The sequence below is a fragment of the Saccopteryx leptura genome, chromosome 2 (genome assembly GCF_036850995.1).
Source record: "Saccopteryx leptura isolate mSacLep1 chromosome 2, mSacLep1_pri_phased_curated, whole genome shotgun sequence".
Classification (NCBI taxonomy): Eukaryota; Metazoa; Chordata; class Mammalia; order Chiroptera; family Emballonuridae; genus Saccopteryx; species Saccopteryx leptura.
This window is the reverse complement of record NC_089504.1, coordinates 20,660,023-20,680,372: the sequence shown is the minus strand read 5'-3', so window position 1 is coordinate 20,680,372 and position 20,350 is coordinate 20,660,023. Positions and strand designations below refer to the sequence as shown.

Here is a 20,350-nt window from a genome sequence, read left to right as displayed (position 1 = left end):
AATGTTTCTTAGTAACTTTTATAGTTGTTATTGCATAAGCCCTGCACAATTCTTATTAAGTTTATACTTGGAAATTTTGTATTTTTGTTGTCATGAATGGAATATTTTCCTCATTATACTTTCTAGCTGGCTCTCAGCTATTGAAAAGAACTGTTGACTTTTGCATTTTCATACTTTTTGTGTTTTTCTAATAAACCCGTGGTCTTCATTGAATTATCTTATTCATTCTAACAGTACTTCACTTAATTCTCCTGGATTTTCTAGACAGGCATTCATATTTTTTGCAAAGAAGGTAATACTTTTGTGTCCTTTTTCTCAAAGGTTAATAGTCTTATTTGTTTTCCCTGCTTTACTGCATTGGTCAGAACTTCTAAATACATAACATAGTAGTAGTGATAATAAGAAGCCCAGTAACCCTCAGAGAATATTCCAGATATTTTTACCTTTCAACTTTACCTGCAGGACAGGAGCTCGACATAGTTCCCATTCCCACTCTGTTTGTAGCATTTATGGTTTACGACATACCTTCCCATCCATCTTCTAGTTGTGGCAAGGCTCTGTGAGCTAGCCTAGGCAGTCTACTCTTTCCCGCACAGAGAGGAAAAGGGGTTTGCCCAAGATCACACAGGCTCATACCCTGGAGAGCTGGATTCAACAAGTCCTTGTCCCCACGAGGATGTAAACAATTAATGTCACTATATTCCTTATGTCTTGCTGGGGAATGTGCAGGAGTATGGGTGGGAAGATGTATATAGCCTTTTCCATCTTGGAAGTCATACCTTCAACCTGACCAAGGTGCCTGGAGCATTTTTTGAGCTTTAACTTCATTGGCTGCCCTCCTTGTCTTAGTTTAGCTGAAATTCCGTTTAGAAATTTACCCTGTTCCCCTCAGCTTCCTCCTAGACTCCACTTGTTACTCTGCATTGCATTGAAATATAAAGAGTTTGGATTCTGAAACCCAGACTGCCTAAGTTTAAATTCCATCTATTAATTGGATGACCTTAAACAAGTTACTTATCTCCTCTGTGCCTTAGTTTCCTCAGATGTGACATGGGAGTAGTGATGGTTGCTACCTCATAGATTTATGTGTTAAGAGCTGAGAAACGCACTCAGTAAATGCTGGGCTTATTATTACCATTACCCGTCTCTGGTTTCTCCCTCAAGAGCCTCCCATGGGCAAGCCCAGTGTCTTGTTCCCCACAGTGCTATTCCCTGCAGTCATCCCCAGACTTGGCTCATAGCAGATGATCCGTAAGGATCTGGACTTGTGGATATTGTCCCCCGGGCAGGACTACGTCCCAAGCACTGTGCTGCTGCTAATGCAGTGAACCTCCCGTAAATAACTGAAACGCCTCAGGTAGGAGCCCTGGGCAAGAGAGCAAGGTGATATGTCTTCGGGTCTCAGTTTCCCTTTTATAAAATGAGACTTGGATATGCGGAGGCCCACCTTGAAAACTTTTTAAGCCCAGCTCCTTTACCAGCTATAGGCCGAGGTGGGCAAGGGCAGATTGGGGAGAGCTGCTGTCCTTTTTTGGCCATTGGAATCCTGAGTATCCCTGGGTCTGGCCTTGCACGATGGACGTAAAAGGCAGTGGAGCTAGGCTTGTGAGCGGCAGAGTGTGCGGGAGTGTCCGTGGGGCGCAGCCGCAGAGGGTGCGGGAGTGTCCGTGGGGGGCAGCCCCAGAGTGTGCGGGAGTGGGCAGCCGCAGAGTGCGGGAGTGTCCGTGGGGCGCAGCCGCAGAGTGTGCGGGAGTGTCGGTGGGGGGCAGCCTCAGTGGGGGCGGGAGCGTCCGTGGGGGCGCAGCCGCAGAGGGTGCGGGAGCGTCCGTGGGGCGCAGCCGCAGAGGGGGCGGGAGCGTCCGTGGGAGGCAGCCACAGTGTGAGATCCCAGAGGGCAGGCTCTGTGGAAGTGACCTGGAGGGGTCCAGGTGGACAGAGGGTTGGGGTCCTAGCAGGGAGGTGCTGCCCCTCAGCCTGGGGCCACTGGAGGGTGTGGGAGAAGCACCCAGGCTGCCCGTTTGTAAACAAGAGCCGTAAACTCAGACAGAGGGGGATGAGTCAGACCTAGCAAGCCCTTGCCTCTTACCTGCGTGTCACCCCAGACTGTGACTCAGCCTCTCTGAACCCCGGTTTTGGTCCTGAGTTGTATCAAGTGGGGTTAAGACTAATGGAGTCTCTGCGTGGAGGGGGCCCGGCACAGGATTGGGCACGGAGGGGGTGGGCAGGAGAAGGCTGCTCCCTCCCCTCTGTCAAGCCCTGTCCAATTCCGAATGCCACGATTTCTTGTGAAGAGTGACTGAGTCAGGATTTGGAAGGTCTGGGTTCTGATGAAGGAAAGAGCCAAATGGGAATTAATTGAAGTTGGCCAAACCACGCCTCCCATGTGTCACGTTAATTATCTTAGTCTCCTTGCCGAGAAACCTGGAAAGCTAGCGGGTGTGTGTGCATATGTACAAGTGTGAGTATGTGTATGCACCTACGTGCATGTGCCACTATGCATGTGTGTGTGCCCATGTGTGTTCATACCTACCGTATTTCCCCCTGTATAAGATGCACCCTTTTACGAAAAATTTGGGGTCTAAAAACTGGGTGCGTCTTACACAGTGGTTGTAGATTGTTTTACTTGCACTTCCCACTTTTTTTGCGCTTGTCTTTGCGCTCATTGTTTAGTGATGAATAAAACTTGAGTTCAATAACTTTATGAAATACATTGTTTTTTCAAATTTCGAGCCCCCAAATTAAGGTACACCTTACACATGGGGAAATACGGTATGTGTGTGTGCGCTGAGCAGCCCCCATTTTAAAGGTGAGGAAACAGGGCCAAGAGAAGTGAAACAATTTGCCCGAGGTCCCACTTGGGAGTTCCTGGCTTCACCCCAGGACTTCTGACTCAGGGTTCAGCTGGAAGAGGACGCATGGGGGTGAGGGTGAGGGACAGGGGTCAGGGGCTCTTAGAAGGTGACATCAGGGTGGACTGACTTTCCAAAGGGCTGTTTCCTGAGTAATTTAACCAGACTGCGCCAAATGAGCGGGCCCACAGCCAGGAGCACTCCTTCCAACCCTGTAGCAGACACAGCTCGGGAACTGTCTGTGGGCCCTTTCCCTGAGCCCCGTGCTCTTAGGAGCAGGAATCTTTGCAGTGTGGACACTCCCAAATGCTAGGCACGAGGGTGCTTGTCTCTCAACGAGGACCCTCTGCATGTCAGTTTCTCCCTGATTTACTGTCTGTTCTAACTCATCTTCAGGGTTCTAGTCTTAGCTCTAACCATCGCCTCATCATGGTCTCTTTCCTTCTGTCTTGGCTTCCATTTTCCCAAATATGTTACGGGGGTAATAGCACGCCCCCTGCCCACTTCATTGGGCTATTGTTGGAGTCTAGGGAGGTGAGGAAGATTGCAAATTCTGAAGGGCTGTACGCAGATGCAGGTGGGTGTTACTGCAGTGACCCTGGGTAATTAGAGGTGAGGTGAGGGTACTGGAAAATTGAAAAGAACTGGGTGTGCCTCTTCGTGTGTCCCAGAAGCTCTCTGAGAGTCCTGGGGAAACGAGCCCCGAGGCAGTCAGTCCTAGCAACCCTCAGCCTGCAAGGCTGTGTCACCTGTATGTGGGCCCAGATTGGGGAGGACGCGTTCAAGCTCCATCTTGAAGAATGTTTATGGCTTGGCTGGCCGAGGAATGGTTTTCCAGGTGGGAGGGACGGCCCGAGCGAGGACCTGGCCGCTGGAAAGTGCCAAGGGTGCCAGGGACTGGGCTGCGGTCAGGAGCAGAGGCAGAGGGGACCCCGTCTGTGTGGTTAGCTGGCGGAAGGAGAGTCAAGTCTGGGCAGGATGGCTGGGACCAAGTGACCAAAGGCCTAGGACACCAAAGGAGGGGTTTGGACTTTGTTATCACGCAATCAGCAGGGAGCTATGGGAGGTGTTAGAGCCAGGAGTAGTGGAGCTGTGTGACGGGGAGACAGATGGGAGGGTATTTAAGCACGACAGGGCTTAGTGCAGTGTGTGGGGAGACATCCTCTCTAGATGACTCAGAGGTCAAAGTGGAATTGTTTTTGTTTCAGGGACAGAAAGGGGACCCGGGGCTCTCACCAGGAAAGGCCCTCGACGGGACGAAGGTAGGTTCCAGGGACCCCAGAGCTCAGGAAAGTGGGGGAGTAGACAGTGGGGAAGCCACTGGGCTCTGGTGAGCCCTGCCTTCGGGGCTGCTGTGTGACAAAGGCAGGGACGGAGAGAGCCTGGGGAGATCAGCTCTGGTTTGTTTTTGTTTCCTTGAAGTCTTTCCGCCTCTCCCCACACCAAACCCAAAGCCATTTCCTGCTGTCTTCTGGGACTGCAACCAATAAAACCCACAGAGCATTTCGCCTAAGGACACTCTCGGTGAATGTCCTTTTGCCTCATGTTCTGCATGGCTTTCTGTAGGGCCTGCTGGGTGACTCTTGGCATCCAGTAGCTTCTAGATGGCACATGCCCAAGAAGCTTCCAGAAGACATTCGAAGTCCCCTCTGAGGTTGTGTTTAGTAGACAGGTCTGTAAATTTCTAGGAGGTGGGAAGGTAACAGGCCAGGGATGCTGGGCTCCCTAACCCTGAAGGCTCTAAGACCAGAGATTCTCCCATGGAAGCAAAAGCGCTTAGGCCAGAGGACTCCATTCTTCCCTGAAGCTTCCATCCCATCAACTAATCAAGGGGCCTGGAGGGAGTGCAGGACATTTAGAAACAGGAGAACTCAGAATTCCAAGTAAGGTCCTCCAGCTTCTCAGACCTCCACATCTGGGAGGGAACGCTCCAGTCTGTCTGCCTTCCTTCCAGACTCATCCTGAGAGCCCTCTCGACAGCCAGAACATTGCTTCTCAATGTAGCCCAGCGGTTCTCAACCTGTGGGTTGCGACCCCGGCGGGGGTCGAACGACCAAAACACAGGGGTCGCCTAAAGCCATCGGAAATACATCGGAAAGCCGGGGTCGCGACCCACAGGTTGAGAACCGCTGATGTAGCCTCATGTGCTCAGACACATAGAAGTGGCAGCTCCCTTTGATTTCCCCGAGTCACAGGTGACTCATTCCTTCACATCCTCCCTGATAGATTTTTTTCATTCATTACACTGGGTGTAAATGTTCACATACATTCTCGTCTGCTCCTTGTTGGCACCTTATCAGTGGGCCCAGCTTGCAGATGAGGAGACAGAGGCCCCAGAGGTGGGTGGCATGCTGGAGGTTACACAGCTGGCCTGGCGCAGAGCAGGACTGGTACCCAGGTGTGATGAAGTCCAGGGGCCCGGGCTGTGTGTTCTCGGGCCTCCTCGTGGTGGCGCACATGCCCCCTACGGTTGATTGCCATGCCCAGTGAGGATGAAGAATGCAGAGGGAGAAAGCCGATTGGAATGGGACAGACTAATTGCATACCCCCTGGGACAGTGGTTTTTCAAACAGCAGTTCTCAAATATTTAGCAGCAGGGCCCATTACCCAAATGATACCCTCTTAGACCCGTGGAATGGCTGGGCCGAGTGAGCAGGACTGGCTACCCTGCCGACTCAGCCGCCCTCTGCCCGCTCCGAGGTCCCCAGCTTCACCCGAGGCCTCTGGGGCCCCATGAATCCTTCTTACAAACAGACGGCCATGAGCGGTCACACTTTCCATCGAACAAGTGTCTCTGCTCCCGTTTCCCCAGCTCACCCCCTTGTCTCTGTTTGCAGGGCGACACGGGCTTGCCTGGGCTCCCTGGGAATCCAGGACCTTGTGGACGAAAGGTACACCTTGGTTTTGATGCTTTGCCTTGGGCGGTGGGCTTCCTAGCAAGCGGGGTCATCTGGCAGGAGTGCTGGGAGCTGCCTGTCCCCACCCCCACCCCTGTCCACTGCTCTCTAGCCCCAGCCCAGCTCCCTTGGGCACAGGGGACATTGGTGGGAGATGAGAGAGGTTTGCAAGGTCTGTGCTTGCCTGGGGTGGGCAGCACCTTGACTTGGGGTAGGTCCCCCCCAACCATGGTTAATGAGATGAAGAGGAGTGGCCCTGGTTTGCTGTCCTTCTTTTAGGGGTCCGCTTGCTCGTGGGAGGTCTTCCCGAGGAGCACTGGGCGGTGGAAGAAATACTGTCAGAGCCGGGAGGGCCTGTGCTGGGCCGGCTCCACCTGCAGCCAGCTGAAGGGCCTTGGGCCTGATATGCCCTCCTGCGCCTCTGCTTCTTCCCACCCGGGGTGGGGACAGGAAGCCCTCCCTGGTCCCCTACTTCCTGAGGCTGACAGCCTGCAGCAGAGAAATTGGGAGAATGGGTTCTGGGGTCAGTCAGACCTGAGTTCTACTCCCAGTTCCCCCGCTTCCTAGCTGTGTGACCTTGGGCAAGCCTAGGACCTCTCTGAGTCTAACGTTCGTCCCTCCGTGCCGCAGGGGAAGGAGGGACTTACTTCCTCTGTAAAGGAAGTAAGTTCCCTGTTATTTCCTGAGCTGTTGCCAAGATGTCCCCACCCCCATCCCTGCTTCAGCTCAGCTGGAGAGTAACCTCTCTGAAAGCCCTTGGGGGAAAGTCTGTCATTTTCTTAGATGGTGGGTCTCCGGCTTACATGCCCCTGGGTTTCTCCCTGGCTTCCCAGCCAGGGTCCCTCCTCTTCCAGACTCAACTCTAGTTGTGTGCACTCTGGAACCCCTGTGTGCACTCCTGGCTTCCGGCCAGGAGCCTCCGTGCTGCTCAACTCCCCTAGACCTTCTCTGCCTGGTTATTTTTACCCTGCCTCCAGCCTTACCAACCAGGCTGTGCAGATCTGGTTCCTCGCCTTCTCTACGGGGCCTAACCCAGGAGGAGGACAGTGCAGGCCAAGGGTCAACTGCTTTTAGCTGGTAAATCTCCCACTGCCGATGGGCTTTCCAGTAGATACATCGGCCTTGGTCTCCATGTCTTAAGCTTCTGCCCTGGCTCCAGCTAGGGCCATAGCTCCATCTCTCTGGGCCATCTGGTTCTCATCTGAACAGCTATGGCACCTCCTGGCTCCACCCTGCCCTTCTCCAAGGGTCCCTATGGCACGGGGGACTTGGGGCATCACACTCCCCTCTTCCCTTTCCCCAGACCGGAGCCTGTGGCTGGCTGTGAGCTGGGGAAACATGGAATTTTCTGGCTCAGAGAACACAGAGGGACTCCCTCACCCCACTCACTTCCCCTCTGGGCTCCAGCACTTTCTGATGGATGAGGTGTGAGTGGAAAGTCTCCTTCCAGTCCTGGCTCATAAAGCAGCTGCTGGTGGTCTCACTCTGCACGGCGGTGGGAGTCTAGCAGAGGTGGCAGGCGATGGGAAAACAGCCTGGACCAGCTCCTGACTGGGTTTCGGGGCTCCCTGCTCTCGGCAGATGTCCAGCAAAGCCAAGGCACCCCCCTTCGCAAACAAGATGGACCAGCTCACCTTAGCAGGGAGGGGTGTCCTTTGTAAATGAAGGAATAGCCTCCATGTGGCTGGAAAAGGATTTGGCAAAGCCATTTACACCCTCAGGCCAGCCCAGGAAAACACCAAGGAGTTTGGTTTATGGCAGCCCCGTGCCACCTGCCCACGAGGGTGGCGGGCAGAGCATGGGGGAGCTCAGGTCCCTAGCGGAAGGGAAGGAAGACTGACAGGGTAGGCAGCTGTGCTTGGAATTGTCACTGTTTGTAAGCAGTCTCTTCTCCACAAGCATCTTTGGTGACAGTTGGGCCACTTTGCCCTGTTGGGTGGCTTTTCTGGCCCATCTCACGTAGGGAGTCTCGGGAGAAAGGAGCATCAGCAGGTAAAAAAAGGTCAAGCCAGCAGCCTCTTTGCTCACCAGCCTGTTGAGTGTTGGTGTTGTCTCAGAGTGACACCAATAATCCTATCCACTCTTTTATTCAACAGAACTGACTGAATACCTACTGTGTGCCAGGCACTGAGCTGAATGAACAGACAGAACTCCTGTCTCCCCAGAGCTTTTTATTGTTGGGGTGGGAGGAAGGCAGACAGACAATAAAAAGAAAAGCAATAAAAAATAAAAGGTATGTTAGAAGATGAAAAGGGCTGAGACAAAATAGGCAGAGAAAGGAGTTTGGGCTGGGAGGACTCCCGTGTTAAATAGTGTGGCAAATAGGCAGTGGTATAAAGGGTTACTGTTCCTCGCCTTACACACTGTCCTCTCCTAATAGCCTCTAAGAGGTAAGGCAGCATTATGCCGCTTTCCAGCTGAGAAAGCCAAGGCCCAAATAGGCCTCATTCATTCATCCTTTGTTCATTCATCCTACCAGTCAATCATTCAGCAAACACGTACCTGTATACGAGGCCCTGTGCCCACAGTGGTGTTAAATGCAATTGAGATCATCAGGGGGCTGTGAGGAGGGTGAAGCCTGCAGCAGCACTTCCCAACCCTGCACTGCTATAGAGCCAGCTAGGGAGCTCGGATCCCACCACAGGGACCCAGGTGCAGCTGGTCTGAGTGGGACCCTGGCACAAGATTCTCATGTGTAACCAAGACCGAGAGAGAGCCAGGGGTTTAGTGGAAATACATTTCAGGGTCACTAAGTGATGGAGCTGGGATTTAAACCTAGGTCTCTGACCCTCGGGCTCTTTTTCACTCCACTATGCTGAATGGAACAGCTTCTCAAATAAGAGTGGGCTCATCAAATAAAAAAGAGGCTCCCCGCCTGGGGGGGGTGTCGCTGCATCTGCCTGCGATGCCTGCCGAGGAGCTTTGCTGAGCTGACTTCCGAGGGCTGGGTGGGTGCATAGACCAGGTCGGACAGATCTGGATGGAGGCCAACGCTGTCCCTTTCCTGCTGTGTGAGCTTGGGCAGGTGGCCTCACCTCACGGAACCTCGGTTGCTTCATAGACTGGTTGGGAGGGTTCAATGAGACGTTATATCCCCAGAACCTAACACAGGGGTGGCACATGGGAGGAACTACATATATATTTTTTTTTTTTGTATTTCTCTGAAGTGAGAAGCAGGGAGGCAGAGAGATAGACTCCTGCATGTGGAATGCCCACCCAGGGGTTGATGCTCTGCCTATCTGGGGCCTTGCTCCATTGCAACTAAAGCCATTCTAGCACCTGAGAAGGAGGCCATGGAGCCATCCTCAGTGCCTGGGCCAACTTTGCTCCAGTGGAGCCTCGGCTGTGGGAGGGGAAGAGAGAGACAGAGAGGAAGGAGAGGGGGAGGGGTGGAGAAGCAGATGGGCACCTCTCCTGTGTGCCCTGGCCGGGAATCGAACCCGGGATTTTCACACACTGAGCTGACGCTCTGCCACTGAGTCAACTGGCCAGGGCCTACATATACATCTAATGGAAGGAAAGGAGGGAGGGAGGGAGGGAGGGAGGGAGGGAGGGAGGGAGGGAGGGAGGGAGGAAAGAAGGAAAGATTGTGATGATCTTGAAGGAGAAGCACTGAAGGTCTTGCCTGCCTGGTCCCATCAGTCATCGTGCTTAGTTACCAGTTAACCACCCTCCACTAGCCAAGAAGTGTCCCAGTGTGTCATCTGTACCTTGGGACGGCGGAGTCTGAGCCTCCTCTTTTCTCTCCTGTAGATCAGTGCTTCTCAACTGGGGATCATTTTGCATCCCAGGGAACAGTTAGCAATGTCTGGAGACATTTTTGGTCATCACAACTGGGGAGGGGGGGTGCTACTAGCTTCTAACGAGTAGAAGCCAGAGATGCTATTAAATATCCCACAATGCACAGGGCCTGCTGTCCCAGCACAACACTTGCTGAGCCCACAGTGCCGCGGTGCTGAGGCTGAGCAGCTGCTGAGTAGACATCCTCGCTCTGTCCGATCCTACAAGCCCTTTGGTACGCATTCCTCCGGGCTCCCTTCTCCACCCCCACCTTGCCCACGCGCCCTCTCGTTGCCCCCTGAGTTGACCACCGTCTGTGAGTAAGCCATCACAAAATGGGAGGGCAGAGGGGGTCCTCTGGGAATGTTTGGGGGGGAGCGTGATTGAGGATGCCTGAGGCGATCTGCCTTTCTGCACAACTGCCTGCTGGCCCTGGATGGAGCACTCACTCCTCGTTCCGCAGGGCCCGTTCCGAGATCCTCCCCCAGGCTCCCCTGCTGTGGAGCTGCTCCGGGGTCCTGGGGCCCCGGCCCACCACCTCTTCTGGGGTCCAGTTCCCCTCTGCTGTCCAGTCCACTCCTGCCTCAAGCCTCGGTGTGCCATGCCACTGCTCCCCTTGGACTGATCATGCCGTCCAAGCACTCAGCATGGCCTTTGTTCCACTTAATATGTAGTTAATACCCATAATCTCCTCTAGAAGGTGCAGAGTGAGTTTGTTCTGTTCATCAGTGTATTCTTAGTGCCTAACACAGGGTCGGGCTCATTTTGGGGGCTGGGCTCAGCAAACCTTTGTAGAATGAACGAGCCGTGCAGATGATGTACCTTCTTGCCTTGTGTCTCGGGTGTGCCTCGAGCAGGGTGTGACCTCAGACACCTGGCTGTGCCATGATGGACTGTACTTTGGAACACGCACGTGTTCAGAATCCTGTCATTTCTGAGCCAGTAGGAGGCTTTGAGAGACCGGCTGGGGAAACGAGTTCCAGGAGGGGCAGGGACTTGCCCAGTATCATGTAATGAGTCACCCTACCTCTTGGCACGTCTCTTCCTTGCTAATCCTTTCTGTTAAATGGGACCCTCTGTCCTGTTGATTGCCCCGTGTGGCCTGTGGGCTGCAAGGTGGTAGAGAAGTCTCATGGAGCGCTAAGCAAGTATGGTGAGTTCCATTGTACTGCAAGAGAAGCCAGGACCTCCTACAGACTGAGTTGGAGCCTGGGTGAACATATTGGTCCCCAGGACCCCTGGGCAAGGACAGGACCCCCCTTCTCTCCCTGCCCAAAGCCCAAATAGCATCCCAGCCGGCGGGGAGACTGTCTGCAGCAACAGTGAGGTGATGTCTGGTTTCTCCTTGTGCATTGTAAGCAATGATTAATCTGGCTCCCAAACCAAAATATAGACCGAGCTCTATTATAAACACGGGTCCTGTGGAGACCCGCCTGCTGGGCAGCTGGAGGCCCCTTGCAGAGTCCATGGTCCCCGGAGCTGTCCTGAAGCATCTGCTCTCCCCTGGGGCCAGTCAGGCACCGGTCACATATGGAGAAATCCCTGCCCATGGGTCCACCTTGCGGTCAGTGCCTGCCCGTAATTGCTGGGCCCTGGAGAAGATAATGGTTTAGATTGCTGCAGGTCCCGGGGCCCTGTCATTTGAAGCTATTTAGCTGGCCCCAGCTTAGTAAACAGTGTAAAGGTAGTTGCAGGAACATACAAACCTCCCTCCCACCCACTCCCATGCCATGTCTGTGCTCTGTCTGCTGCTCCCATCCAGCCACGAGAAATGGGTATTCATAGCAATCCCTTTGGGATCCACTGATAGGGACAGACCGAGGAATCCTGGCCTTCTCAACAAAGCACAGCCCAGCTGGTCTGGAGTCCTGGGGAACAGTCCAGGCTTGGCTATAACTTGCTCAGTAACCTTGCGCAAGTCTCTTCCCCTAAAGGACGTTGTCAGATTGATGGCTTGGGTTACCTTCCAACTGACATACTCCAGGGTTCTGTGTCCATCCTCTGCCCCAATAATGCTGCAGTGATCTGTGTGCTCTGTCCTGGGGAAGTGGGTCTATAAGGGGGTCTTTCCCAGGGTGGCCCTGTGGCTTTTCTAAGCGGGCCTCAGGCCTCAGTATGGAAAGATTAGATTCACAGCCTAGCCCTGCCTTTGGGAAGCTGTGTGGCTTCAGGAAAGTTGCTTTGCCTCTCTGACCTCAGTTTCCTCATCTGGCAAGTGTGCACAGTATTTCCTACCTTGCAGGAATGACTGTGAGGAGTTGGTGAGCTGATGTATTTAAGGCTTACTGCCAAGCCAGGCACAGGCCACGGTCCCTATTTCTGGTGGTCACTCGTTTCTTTTCAGCTGTGTGCTGAGTACAGGGTTTACTTGAAATCTCCTCCTGAGATTTCGCCGCGCACACTCCTCTGCTAAAGCACTGGTTTCCAGGTTTCTGTGTGGCTGCAGAGGAAACCCAAGGAGCCAGGGATGCTCGGGGCTTCCCTAGCCACCTTTCACGCTTCTCTTAGGATCCTTGCCCCAATATTGCGTTGGGTCTTTGCAGCAGCCCCTCAAGGCAGGCAGGGGATGACAGAGCGAGGCTCAGAGAGGGCAATCGCTTATGCAGAGTCACACAGCTTAGAGCTCAGGGCTCAAGACAAAGGCTTTGCTTTTTCTCCCTTCTCTGCAAGCTCCACGTGGAGAAAGATAATAATGGTGATTATATGGATCATATCATGACACTTCCCTGCTCAGAACCTTCCATGGTTTTTCATCATATGACCACCCCGTGTGCTCTGGCTTCCTGCGACCTCTCTGACCACCCCAGCCCTCTGCCTCTCACTCCGCACTCTTTCTGCTGCTGCTCTAGGCACATGGGCCTCATTATTCCTGGAACTCACCTGAGAGCATCCTTGCCTCAGGGCTACTGCACCTGCTGTTCCCTCTGCCTGGAATGCTTTTCCCCAGAGAGCCAGTCCCATGTCCAGCTCTCTCTCCACAGAGCGGCCTTCCCTGCCTGCTCACCTGCACCCCCATCCTCCCAACACTGCCACTCTGTCCTCTAACTCTAGTCATTTTTCCTCGAGGCACTGGTCACTGCCACACATTATTTCTTTTTAAAATTTATTTTTGAATTATGATGAAAAAAAAACAACACAAAAGTTCCCATGTTGACCGTGTTTAAGTGTACAGTTCAGTTGTGTTTAGTACATTCACATTGTTGTGCAGCGATCTCCAAACTCTTACAAACCTGAAACTCGACGTGCTTGAAAACATCCACCCCCATTTCCGCTCCCCCAGACACTATCCTTTATATTAACCTGTGATTATATCTCCTTAATTGGACTGTAAACTCCACTGAGGCAAAGGATGTTATCTTCTCATTCATCAGAGAATGGTGCTGGCACATCAAAAAGTTCAGTGAAGGTTTGTTGAATGACTGAATGAAATAGGTGGATCATGATGATAATAGCGTTATCATTAAGGGCCCTGGAATTCAATGCCAGGTACTGTGCTAAGTGCTTTATATACATTATATCAGGAAATCTATGAGCCACCTTTTTACCCCCAGCTTACAAGAGTGGAAACCAAGACTCGAGTGACACCAGTCACCCCAGGTCACACAGCCAGCCCACGGTGATGCAGGAGAGGAGTTCAGAGCAGTTTGAACTAAGGGATCTTAGCCATGCTGCATGCCCGCTGCTGGCTGGGGCCGGTGCCTCAGTTTGCCCACTGGGAAAGAGAGCACACACCCATGCGGAAGGACCTCACCCAGCCATGCTGGATCTCATGGGCCCCAGAATGAGATGCGATCACATCCCTGAAGCAGTCTGGGGCATGAGTAGGTGCAGAAGGAATGCTTGTAAACTCCCTAAACCTCCTGGGTCAAACCGACTCTGCTGTTTATAATTAAGAGTCCCGCTTCCTGGGGGTTTGCCGGGGTGCTGAGCATATATGTTTGTGTGGGCGCATGCTCTGTACATGCCTGGGATGTCTGCAAGTTTCTCCGCGTGGCCTCAGATGTCAGAAGGACCCTGTGAACCTTCTGGTCCTTAGCAATGGAACTTGGGGTGAGTGGACTCAGTTCTCCGACGCTCAGTTTTCTCTTCTGTAAGATGGGGATGATAATCCCTACCCGCCCCTCATCTGGCTGTTGTAAGGGCTAGAGGGGGTCATGTAGGTGTGTCGTCTTGGGTAAACAGCCATGCATAAAGGGGTCTGTGTGTGTGTGTGTGTGTGTGTGTGTGTGTACTCGAGTCTTATGGATCACCCTCTGGGGGAGCCTTACAACTCTACATCTCAAACACCAGAGCTGAAGGGTACTTAGTTCAAGCTCCCTCCTTTGAGGTCCAGAAAATAAAGGGTGGTAACCCCGACTTGCCCTGTAAGTCAGAAACTGTCTGAGCCAAGCCCAGGGCTCCCTGTGTGAGGATCTAACGGGGTCCATGCACCACCCTGTCTGAGCCAAGCCCAGGGCTCCCTGTGTGAGGATCTAACAGGGTCCGTGCACCACCCTGTCTGAGCCAAGCCCAGGGCTCCCTGTGTGAGGATCTAACGGAGGTCCGTGCACCACCCTGTCTGAGCCAAGCCCAGGGCTCCCTGTGTGAGGATCTAACGGGGGTCCGTGCACCACCCTGTCTGAGCCAAGCCCAGGGCTCCCTGTGTGAGGATCTAACAGGGTCCGTGCACCACCCTGTCTGAGCCAAGCCCAGGGCTCCCTGTGTGAGGATCTAACGGGGTCCGTGCACCACCCTGTCTGAGCCAAGCCCAGGGCTCCCTGTGTGAGGATCTAACGGGGTCCGTGCACCACCCTGTCTGAGCCAAGCCCAGGGCTCCCTGTGTGAGGATCTAACGGGGTCCGTGCACCACCCTGTCTGAGCCAAGTCCAGGGCTCCCTGTGTGAGGGGTCTAACGGGGTCCGTGCACCACCCTGTCTGACATGGCAGCCCCTGCTCGGTCTTATTTCACAACGGCCCTGAGCTGATGGGAGTGTGACGTCTGGGGTTTCCCTTCGGAGAGCTCCCACTGTTACTCAGCGACTGAGGGGTCATCCCAGTGCCCCCTGAAAGCACACACTCACTTTGATTCTCTTGACCTGGAGACCCGGCTGTGAGCCGTGGTCATTGGATGACAGGGACAGAGGGTCAAGCTTGGTGCTGGGATGTTGCCAGGTCCCTTCTGCATCAGGCATTTGGGTGGCCTCTGTCCCCTTGGCGTAGTTGCCAGGACCAATGAGAGGAAGGCAGATAGCTGTTTTGGTTAGTACGCTTGGTTAATATGTGTGACCTCTTTTCCAGTAGGGGGTTCTTGAGAAGGGGCAGGTCCTGACAGAAGGTTCCAGCATCACAGGGTGGTTGAGCATATCCCAGACCTTAAGGTCCTAGTCAGTCCACCCACCCATTAAAAGTCCCTCTACCCCAGCTTCTGCCGGCCTGTCCACCTCTGGATTTGGAAAGAATGGTTAGGCTACAAGGTCCCTCTGCCGCAGTTGCCCACAAACCTGCCCAAGGTGTGAACAGTCCCTCTGATGCTTCTGGTCTAGGAAACATTAGTAGCAGAGAGGAAGCCATAGGCACCTGCTAACCCTGATGCATATGTATCTAATCGGCAAGTAGTTATTGAACACGGACTACATTCCTGCCGCGGCGCAAACAGTGCTGAAAAGGCAGGCAGGGAGGCCGGGCCTCTGCGATCCACCGGCCCAGATGTGTCTTCCCGGCCTGATGTGGTTTCGGTTTCTTCCCCCACAGGGATACAAGGGCTATCCTGGACCGGCAGGGCACCCCGGAGAACAGGTGAGGACCGTGGCCTTAGCCCCACCCTGCCTCCAGCCCCTGCCTGTCCCTGGCCTCCTCCACAGGCCCCGATCCATGTGCGAGCCCCTGGGCCAGGCGGTCGCGCCTCCCGTCCTGCTGGGGACCCCACCCCACCCCACCGCTCCCCCAGCCACATCTGCCTGAAGGAGCCGGAGTCCACGGCGGCCTGGCGTTGGCATGAGCTGCTCAGCTCCGGCTAGAGCCATGAATAGCTGGCCTGTTCCGGGCGATGTTAGGGGATATTATACACGCCGCCACGGGGTTTGCAGGAATTTTGGCTGCCCTGGCCCAAATCAAACAGCGGTGGCTGCCAGCGTGGGAGAGCCAGCCAGGCCTCCTCAGTGCTGTCTTATTCCTGGGCTGCCGGCACAGGGGGCTTTGTCCCTCGGAGCTGGTCCGACCGGTTTCACAGAGGGGTGGGCTTGGGGGCCCAGCAGGCCGGTGGCTTCCCCTTCCTCCCATTTCATCTCACATTCCCGCCTTTCTCTTTGTCCATTGTGAGCCCCAGCCCCTCACTGCCCCTCAGACCTGGAGCTGGGCAGGGTCTCTCCTTTCCTCACGTTTCTTTCGTTCCTTTGCAGGGGCCGCCGGGACCTGAGGGCAGCCCAGGGGCCAAAGGTTACCCTGGCAGGCAGGTGCAGTATATGGCTTCTGGAAGCTCTGTGGCCATGGTGATGTGAAGATGGCCATGGTGCCCCCAGGCAGAGGGCAGTGGCGGGCTGGGGGCCAAGGAGCTGCATTGCTGGGTGGGTTCTGCAGAAAGGGGTGTCCAGGGGGCTGGACCAGGGGGCAGGGCAAGGATGCTCAGTAAGAGAACAGAAGGAAGGAGTCCTGTGTGGTGGGGGTGCGGCTCCAGAGGTCCGGCCACCAGTCTCCCCTGGGGCCACCTCGCTGGGATCCTGGGGTAGCTGGGTTCAGACTCACTCATTCCCATTCTAGAGAGGGAGCAGCTGAGGCCCAAAGGAGACGGGACTCACCCTGGGTTGTTGACAACAAGTGGAACGTCTCCATATGTTCTTGCCCCTCTGTCTTTTATGTTTCAGGGGTTACCTGGACCTGTAGGAGCCCCTGGCCCCAAAGGCAGCCGGGTAAGTGGGGCTTGGCAAGTGCCATGCAGGTGGGGCCCTGGGCGGACATTGTCCGTCCCTCCAGGGGGCCTGAGAGAGATCAGGCCTGGAAGGTCTCCACCCAGTGTCTGCTGGGGGTCTGGGGCTGTGACCCCCCTCCCACCAGAGTGCTCCCTGGAGAGCAGAGGGCTAACAGGAGGAGCTGGTGCTGGGGGACTCTTGAGCCGGGCTTGAGCTATGTGTGGCTGGGCAGACTGGGCGGCACAGGGTTGGCTGGGGGCTCGGCCAAAGTCCAGCTGCTACAGTTAGGCATTTGCCAGCCATGTCCCCCAGCATATCGGAGTGGTGGGGACCAAAGCCAGGCCGTTTAGCCTGTCACTGGAATTCTCAGAGGCCTCCCTCCTGCTCCTGACTGCGGGCGAGGGGACCACCCTTTCGGGAGGGCACTGGTGTCTGATGGGTGAGTGTGGCCCCAGGCCTAGAGGCTGATACAGCATCTACTCTCCCCCTCCTTCAAGGGTGGGGGGGGGGCAGGTAAATCCTTGAGTAGCTGGCAGCCTCAGTTTGCCCATCTTTACAATGGGAGTGATACCCATCCTACCTCTAGCATGGTTATGGGGATGCCAGGAATTTGGGAGCCAGTGGTGCTGAGAAGGGACTACCAGGTGGGGGCTCCCACGGGCACTGTAGGCAATAGAAAAGGTTCTGGGGGAATTGAATGGAAGTAAATGGAGTTTGGAGGACTAAGAGATGATCTGGTGGAATCCTCTCTCGTACACTCAAGGAAACTGGGCTTATCATGTTGGGGACCCGATGGCCCTGGTTTGCACCGCACAGCAAAGGTGGAGCTAAGACGAGGACCCAGGGGTCCCGAGAGCTGGGCTCACGGCCTCTCAAAGAATGCTCTGCAAGTGGGTCAGTCGGCTCGCGGTCATACCAGGGCGATGTGACGTGTCCTGTACTCCTGAGCCAAAGCTATTTATGGCCACAGGCTTGGCCCTAGTCCCAGGAACTGACAGGCAGCTGTTAGGAGAGCAGCTGAGAGGTGGCAAGGGGGTGGGTGGGCAAGTTCCCCAGGACGTGGTGGTGGTAGCGATGATGATGACAAGGATGAGGACGGTGACGATGGTGGTGACATACAGGGGCCAAGGAGGCTCCTGCCCTCGTATGTTGGAACTCCCTTAATCCAGCCGTTCCCACAAGCAGTGACCCCAGAGGGTACTCCGGAACCCAGGGAGGTCTCCTCAGTTCTGCCGCAGGGTCCCTGGTCTGCCAGGAGGGCAGGAAGGTTGAGACAAGTATCTGGGGCTGCTTGCTGGTTGCCATGTTGGTGGCGTCTGGAGGTCACATGAGGAGAGAGAGCTGATCTGGCCCCAGCACACCCCTTTCCAGGTTCACAGGGCCCTGAGCAGCCTGGATGAGCCCGGATATTCCAGCTGCCCTCCCAGCCCTGCCATCTCTGGCCCCCTATTTAGGAAGTAGGCACAGTGCAGCTTTTGGGGTCAGGGCAACTGACTTTGAGACCTGCTCTGCCATTTACCAGCTGTGGGATCTTGGACACGTTGCTGGACCTCTCTGAGCCTATTTTCTCACCTGTAAGTCTGCTTGGAAGGATCACCAAACGTCATTTGTTAAGATGATGGATATTATTATGCTGGGTGCTCAAAAGAAGGCTTTGTGACATCTTGACCTTTTAGGGAAGGACAGATAGTTGTAAGCCTGTATTGTTGCTTATTTGTGGGAGGCAGTGTAGCAGAATGGTTAGGAGCCTGGCCCAGGAATCAGATGAATTGAATTCAAATACCAGATCTACCACATTGTAGCTCTGTGACCCTGGGTGAGTCACTTCACTGCTCTGAGCCTAAATTTTCCCACCTCTACAAGGGACTAACTAATAACACGTACTTCCCGGGAACATAGTGAGGATGCAGTAAGTGCACTAATGCATGCAAAGTACTGAGAACTAGGCTTGGCACGCGGAGTGTGCTCAGTAAATGTGAGCTTTTGTTATAGTGCCTCTTAAGTCACTTCGCAAACAGAGAGTGCAGATAGCAATAGGAGCCGTGGCTAGGGCCCTGGATAATGTCCGTGAAGATACAGTGGAGAAAGTGGTAGATCCTCTAAGCTGAGGTGCAAACCGGTCTGGGTGGGTGGAGGGAGGAGAGGGCTCCTGGCTCGGAGCAGAGGGCTGCGTACCAGAGGGAAGAGCGAGCGCCGGGCTTGGAAGGATTTAGTCTGTGGTCACGCGGGCGGGAAGAGCATCCCTGATGGGGGCCCCGCGAGAATAAAGGCCGGCAGGCACAAACTCAGGTGCATTCTAGGGCGGTGGAGTCGCCCCGTCCTGACTAGTTGTATTACTTTATCAGCAGAACCTTAGTCGGTCCAGTGAGGGGGTGATGGCCAATCTGCAAGGCCCTCGGGAGGGTTGAATGCAGTGGCACACTTGTGCTGGGCAGGGCGTCAGCAGGCGGGGGTGGCAGCTGCTGTAGGCGGCCACGGTGGGGGGTGTGAGCCCCGAGGCCAGAGGTGGATATGAGCCCCACATCCTGGGCCTCTGAAGCCTAGGAGGAGGCAGGCGCTGTGGAAGCCACCGGTGCCCACCAGCACCCCTGGGGGGTGGGCAGGACCTGGTGCCCAGCTAGCATCTAACCCAGTTGAGAGCTTCATTCCTGCAGGTCCTGGAGCCCCCGGCTCGGGGCGGGCCTCCCCCCGAGAGCGCCCGTGCCCTTCCCTGGCGTGAGGGTATGTGCCTTTGGACTACATCGTGGAAGCCAGCACCATGCAGTCCATGGGCATATACACTTGCCTCAAGGCCTATGTCATCGAGGAGCTGCCGGAGCCACCACTGCCACCAGCCAGGAAGAGGAGCCGGCGTGTGGGAGGGCCGTGAGGGGCTGGGATGGGCCGGGCCAGCCACACCTCACCACGTGGCCCCTCTGACGCCCCCCCTGCTCTTTCCTAGGGCTACATTGGACTCCCAGGGCTCTTCGGCCTGCCAGGGTCCGACGGAGAGCGAGTGAGTGTGCTTTCTCGTTTACCTTTTACCTGGCCCCTTGCCCCCGCCGAGGCACCAGCCTGGGGAGGCCATGGGATCTCTCCAAGACAGGTGCCCTTGGGTTAAATAGGAGTCCACTAAGGGGTCAAGGCAAGGCAGCTGCCTTCCGGACATAGGGAACAGAGTGTGCAAAGTCAAGGACACAGGGTAACTTGGCAAGTTTAACAGTCAGCACAGTCCAAGCCCTGAGTGTGAGGGGGGAAGAGGGTGACGAGGCTGGAGGGAGCACCTGGGCCATGTTCTGTGTCACTCAGAGGCCAAGGTCTGGAACGGGACTCTGGGCGCAGGGAATTTCTGGAGGGTTCTCAGCAATTGAGGCATCCGCAAACTACAGCCTGTGGGCAGACCCTGGTTTTGCAAAGTTTTATTGAACATAACCAGCTCTTTGGCTTACACATCATCTGTGGTTGCTTTTGCTCTGGGTACACAGTTGAGTAATACGACGGAGACTGTATGGCCCGTGGGTCTCTGCACCTTTCTCTCTGTCCCCTCCCTGCCCGAGCCCATATTTGGGAGTTCAGATGCAACCTCATCAGTAAGCCAGGGATAGAGAATCTTAGGAAGGAGGAGGAACACTTTGAGCACCAGCTGAATACCAGGAACACTGGGAGCTTTTAGGGGGCATCTTCCCAGCTCAGGGCCATGCAGACCCGACTCTGTAGAGTGCAAGGACCACCCATCCACTGTGCACATGACTGGTGTCTACTGTGTATGTGACCTGGATGCTAGGCCCTCTGTGACGTCCTCTTGTGGGTGCTCTGGGGCTGGTTGTCCCCTGCTGGAACCCTGTCCTGACCTCTTCCCTGTCTCTCCTCTACAGGGCCTGCCTGGTGTTCCTGGCAAGAGGGGCAAGATGGGTAGGCCGGTAAAGATTTTCCGTGTCTATTACGCAGACTCTATGGGGGA

At 55.0% G+C, this 20,350-nt stretch overlaps 1 protein-coding gene across 1 annotated transcript in view; it reads left to right on the top strand.

Annotated features, from left to right (window-relative positions):
* Positions 1-20,350, top strand: part of COL27A1 (collagen type XXVII alpha 1 chain) — a 134,914-nt gene that overhangs the window by 27,732 nt on the left and 86,832 nt on the right. The window contains exons 6-12 of the mRNA XM_066367345.1: positions 4,058-4,111; positions 5,687-5,740; positions 15,257-15,301; positions 15,904-15,957; positions 16,366-16,410; positions 19,352-19,405; positions 20,265-20,309. Of these exons, the coding sequence (XP_066223442.1) occupies positions 4,058-4,111; positions 5,687-5,740; positions 15,257-15,301; positions 15,904-15,957; positions 16,366-16,410; positions 19,352-19,405; positions 20,265-20,309 (351 nt within the window). The remainder of the gene's footprint in view (positions 1-4,057; positions 4,112-5,686; positions 5,741-15,256; positions 15,302-15,903; positions 15,958-16,365; positions 16,411-19,351; positions 19,406-20,264; positions 20,310-20,350) is intronic.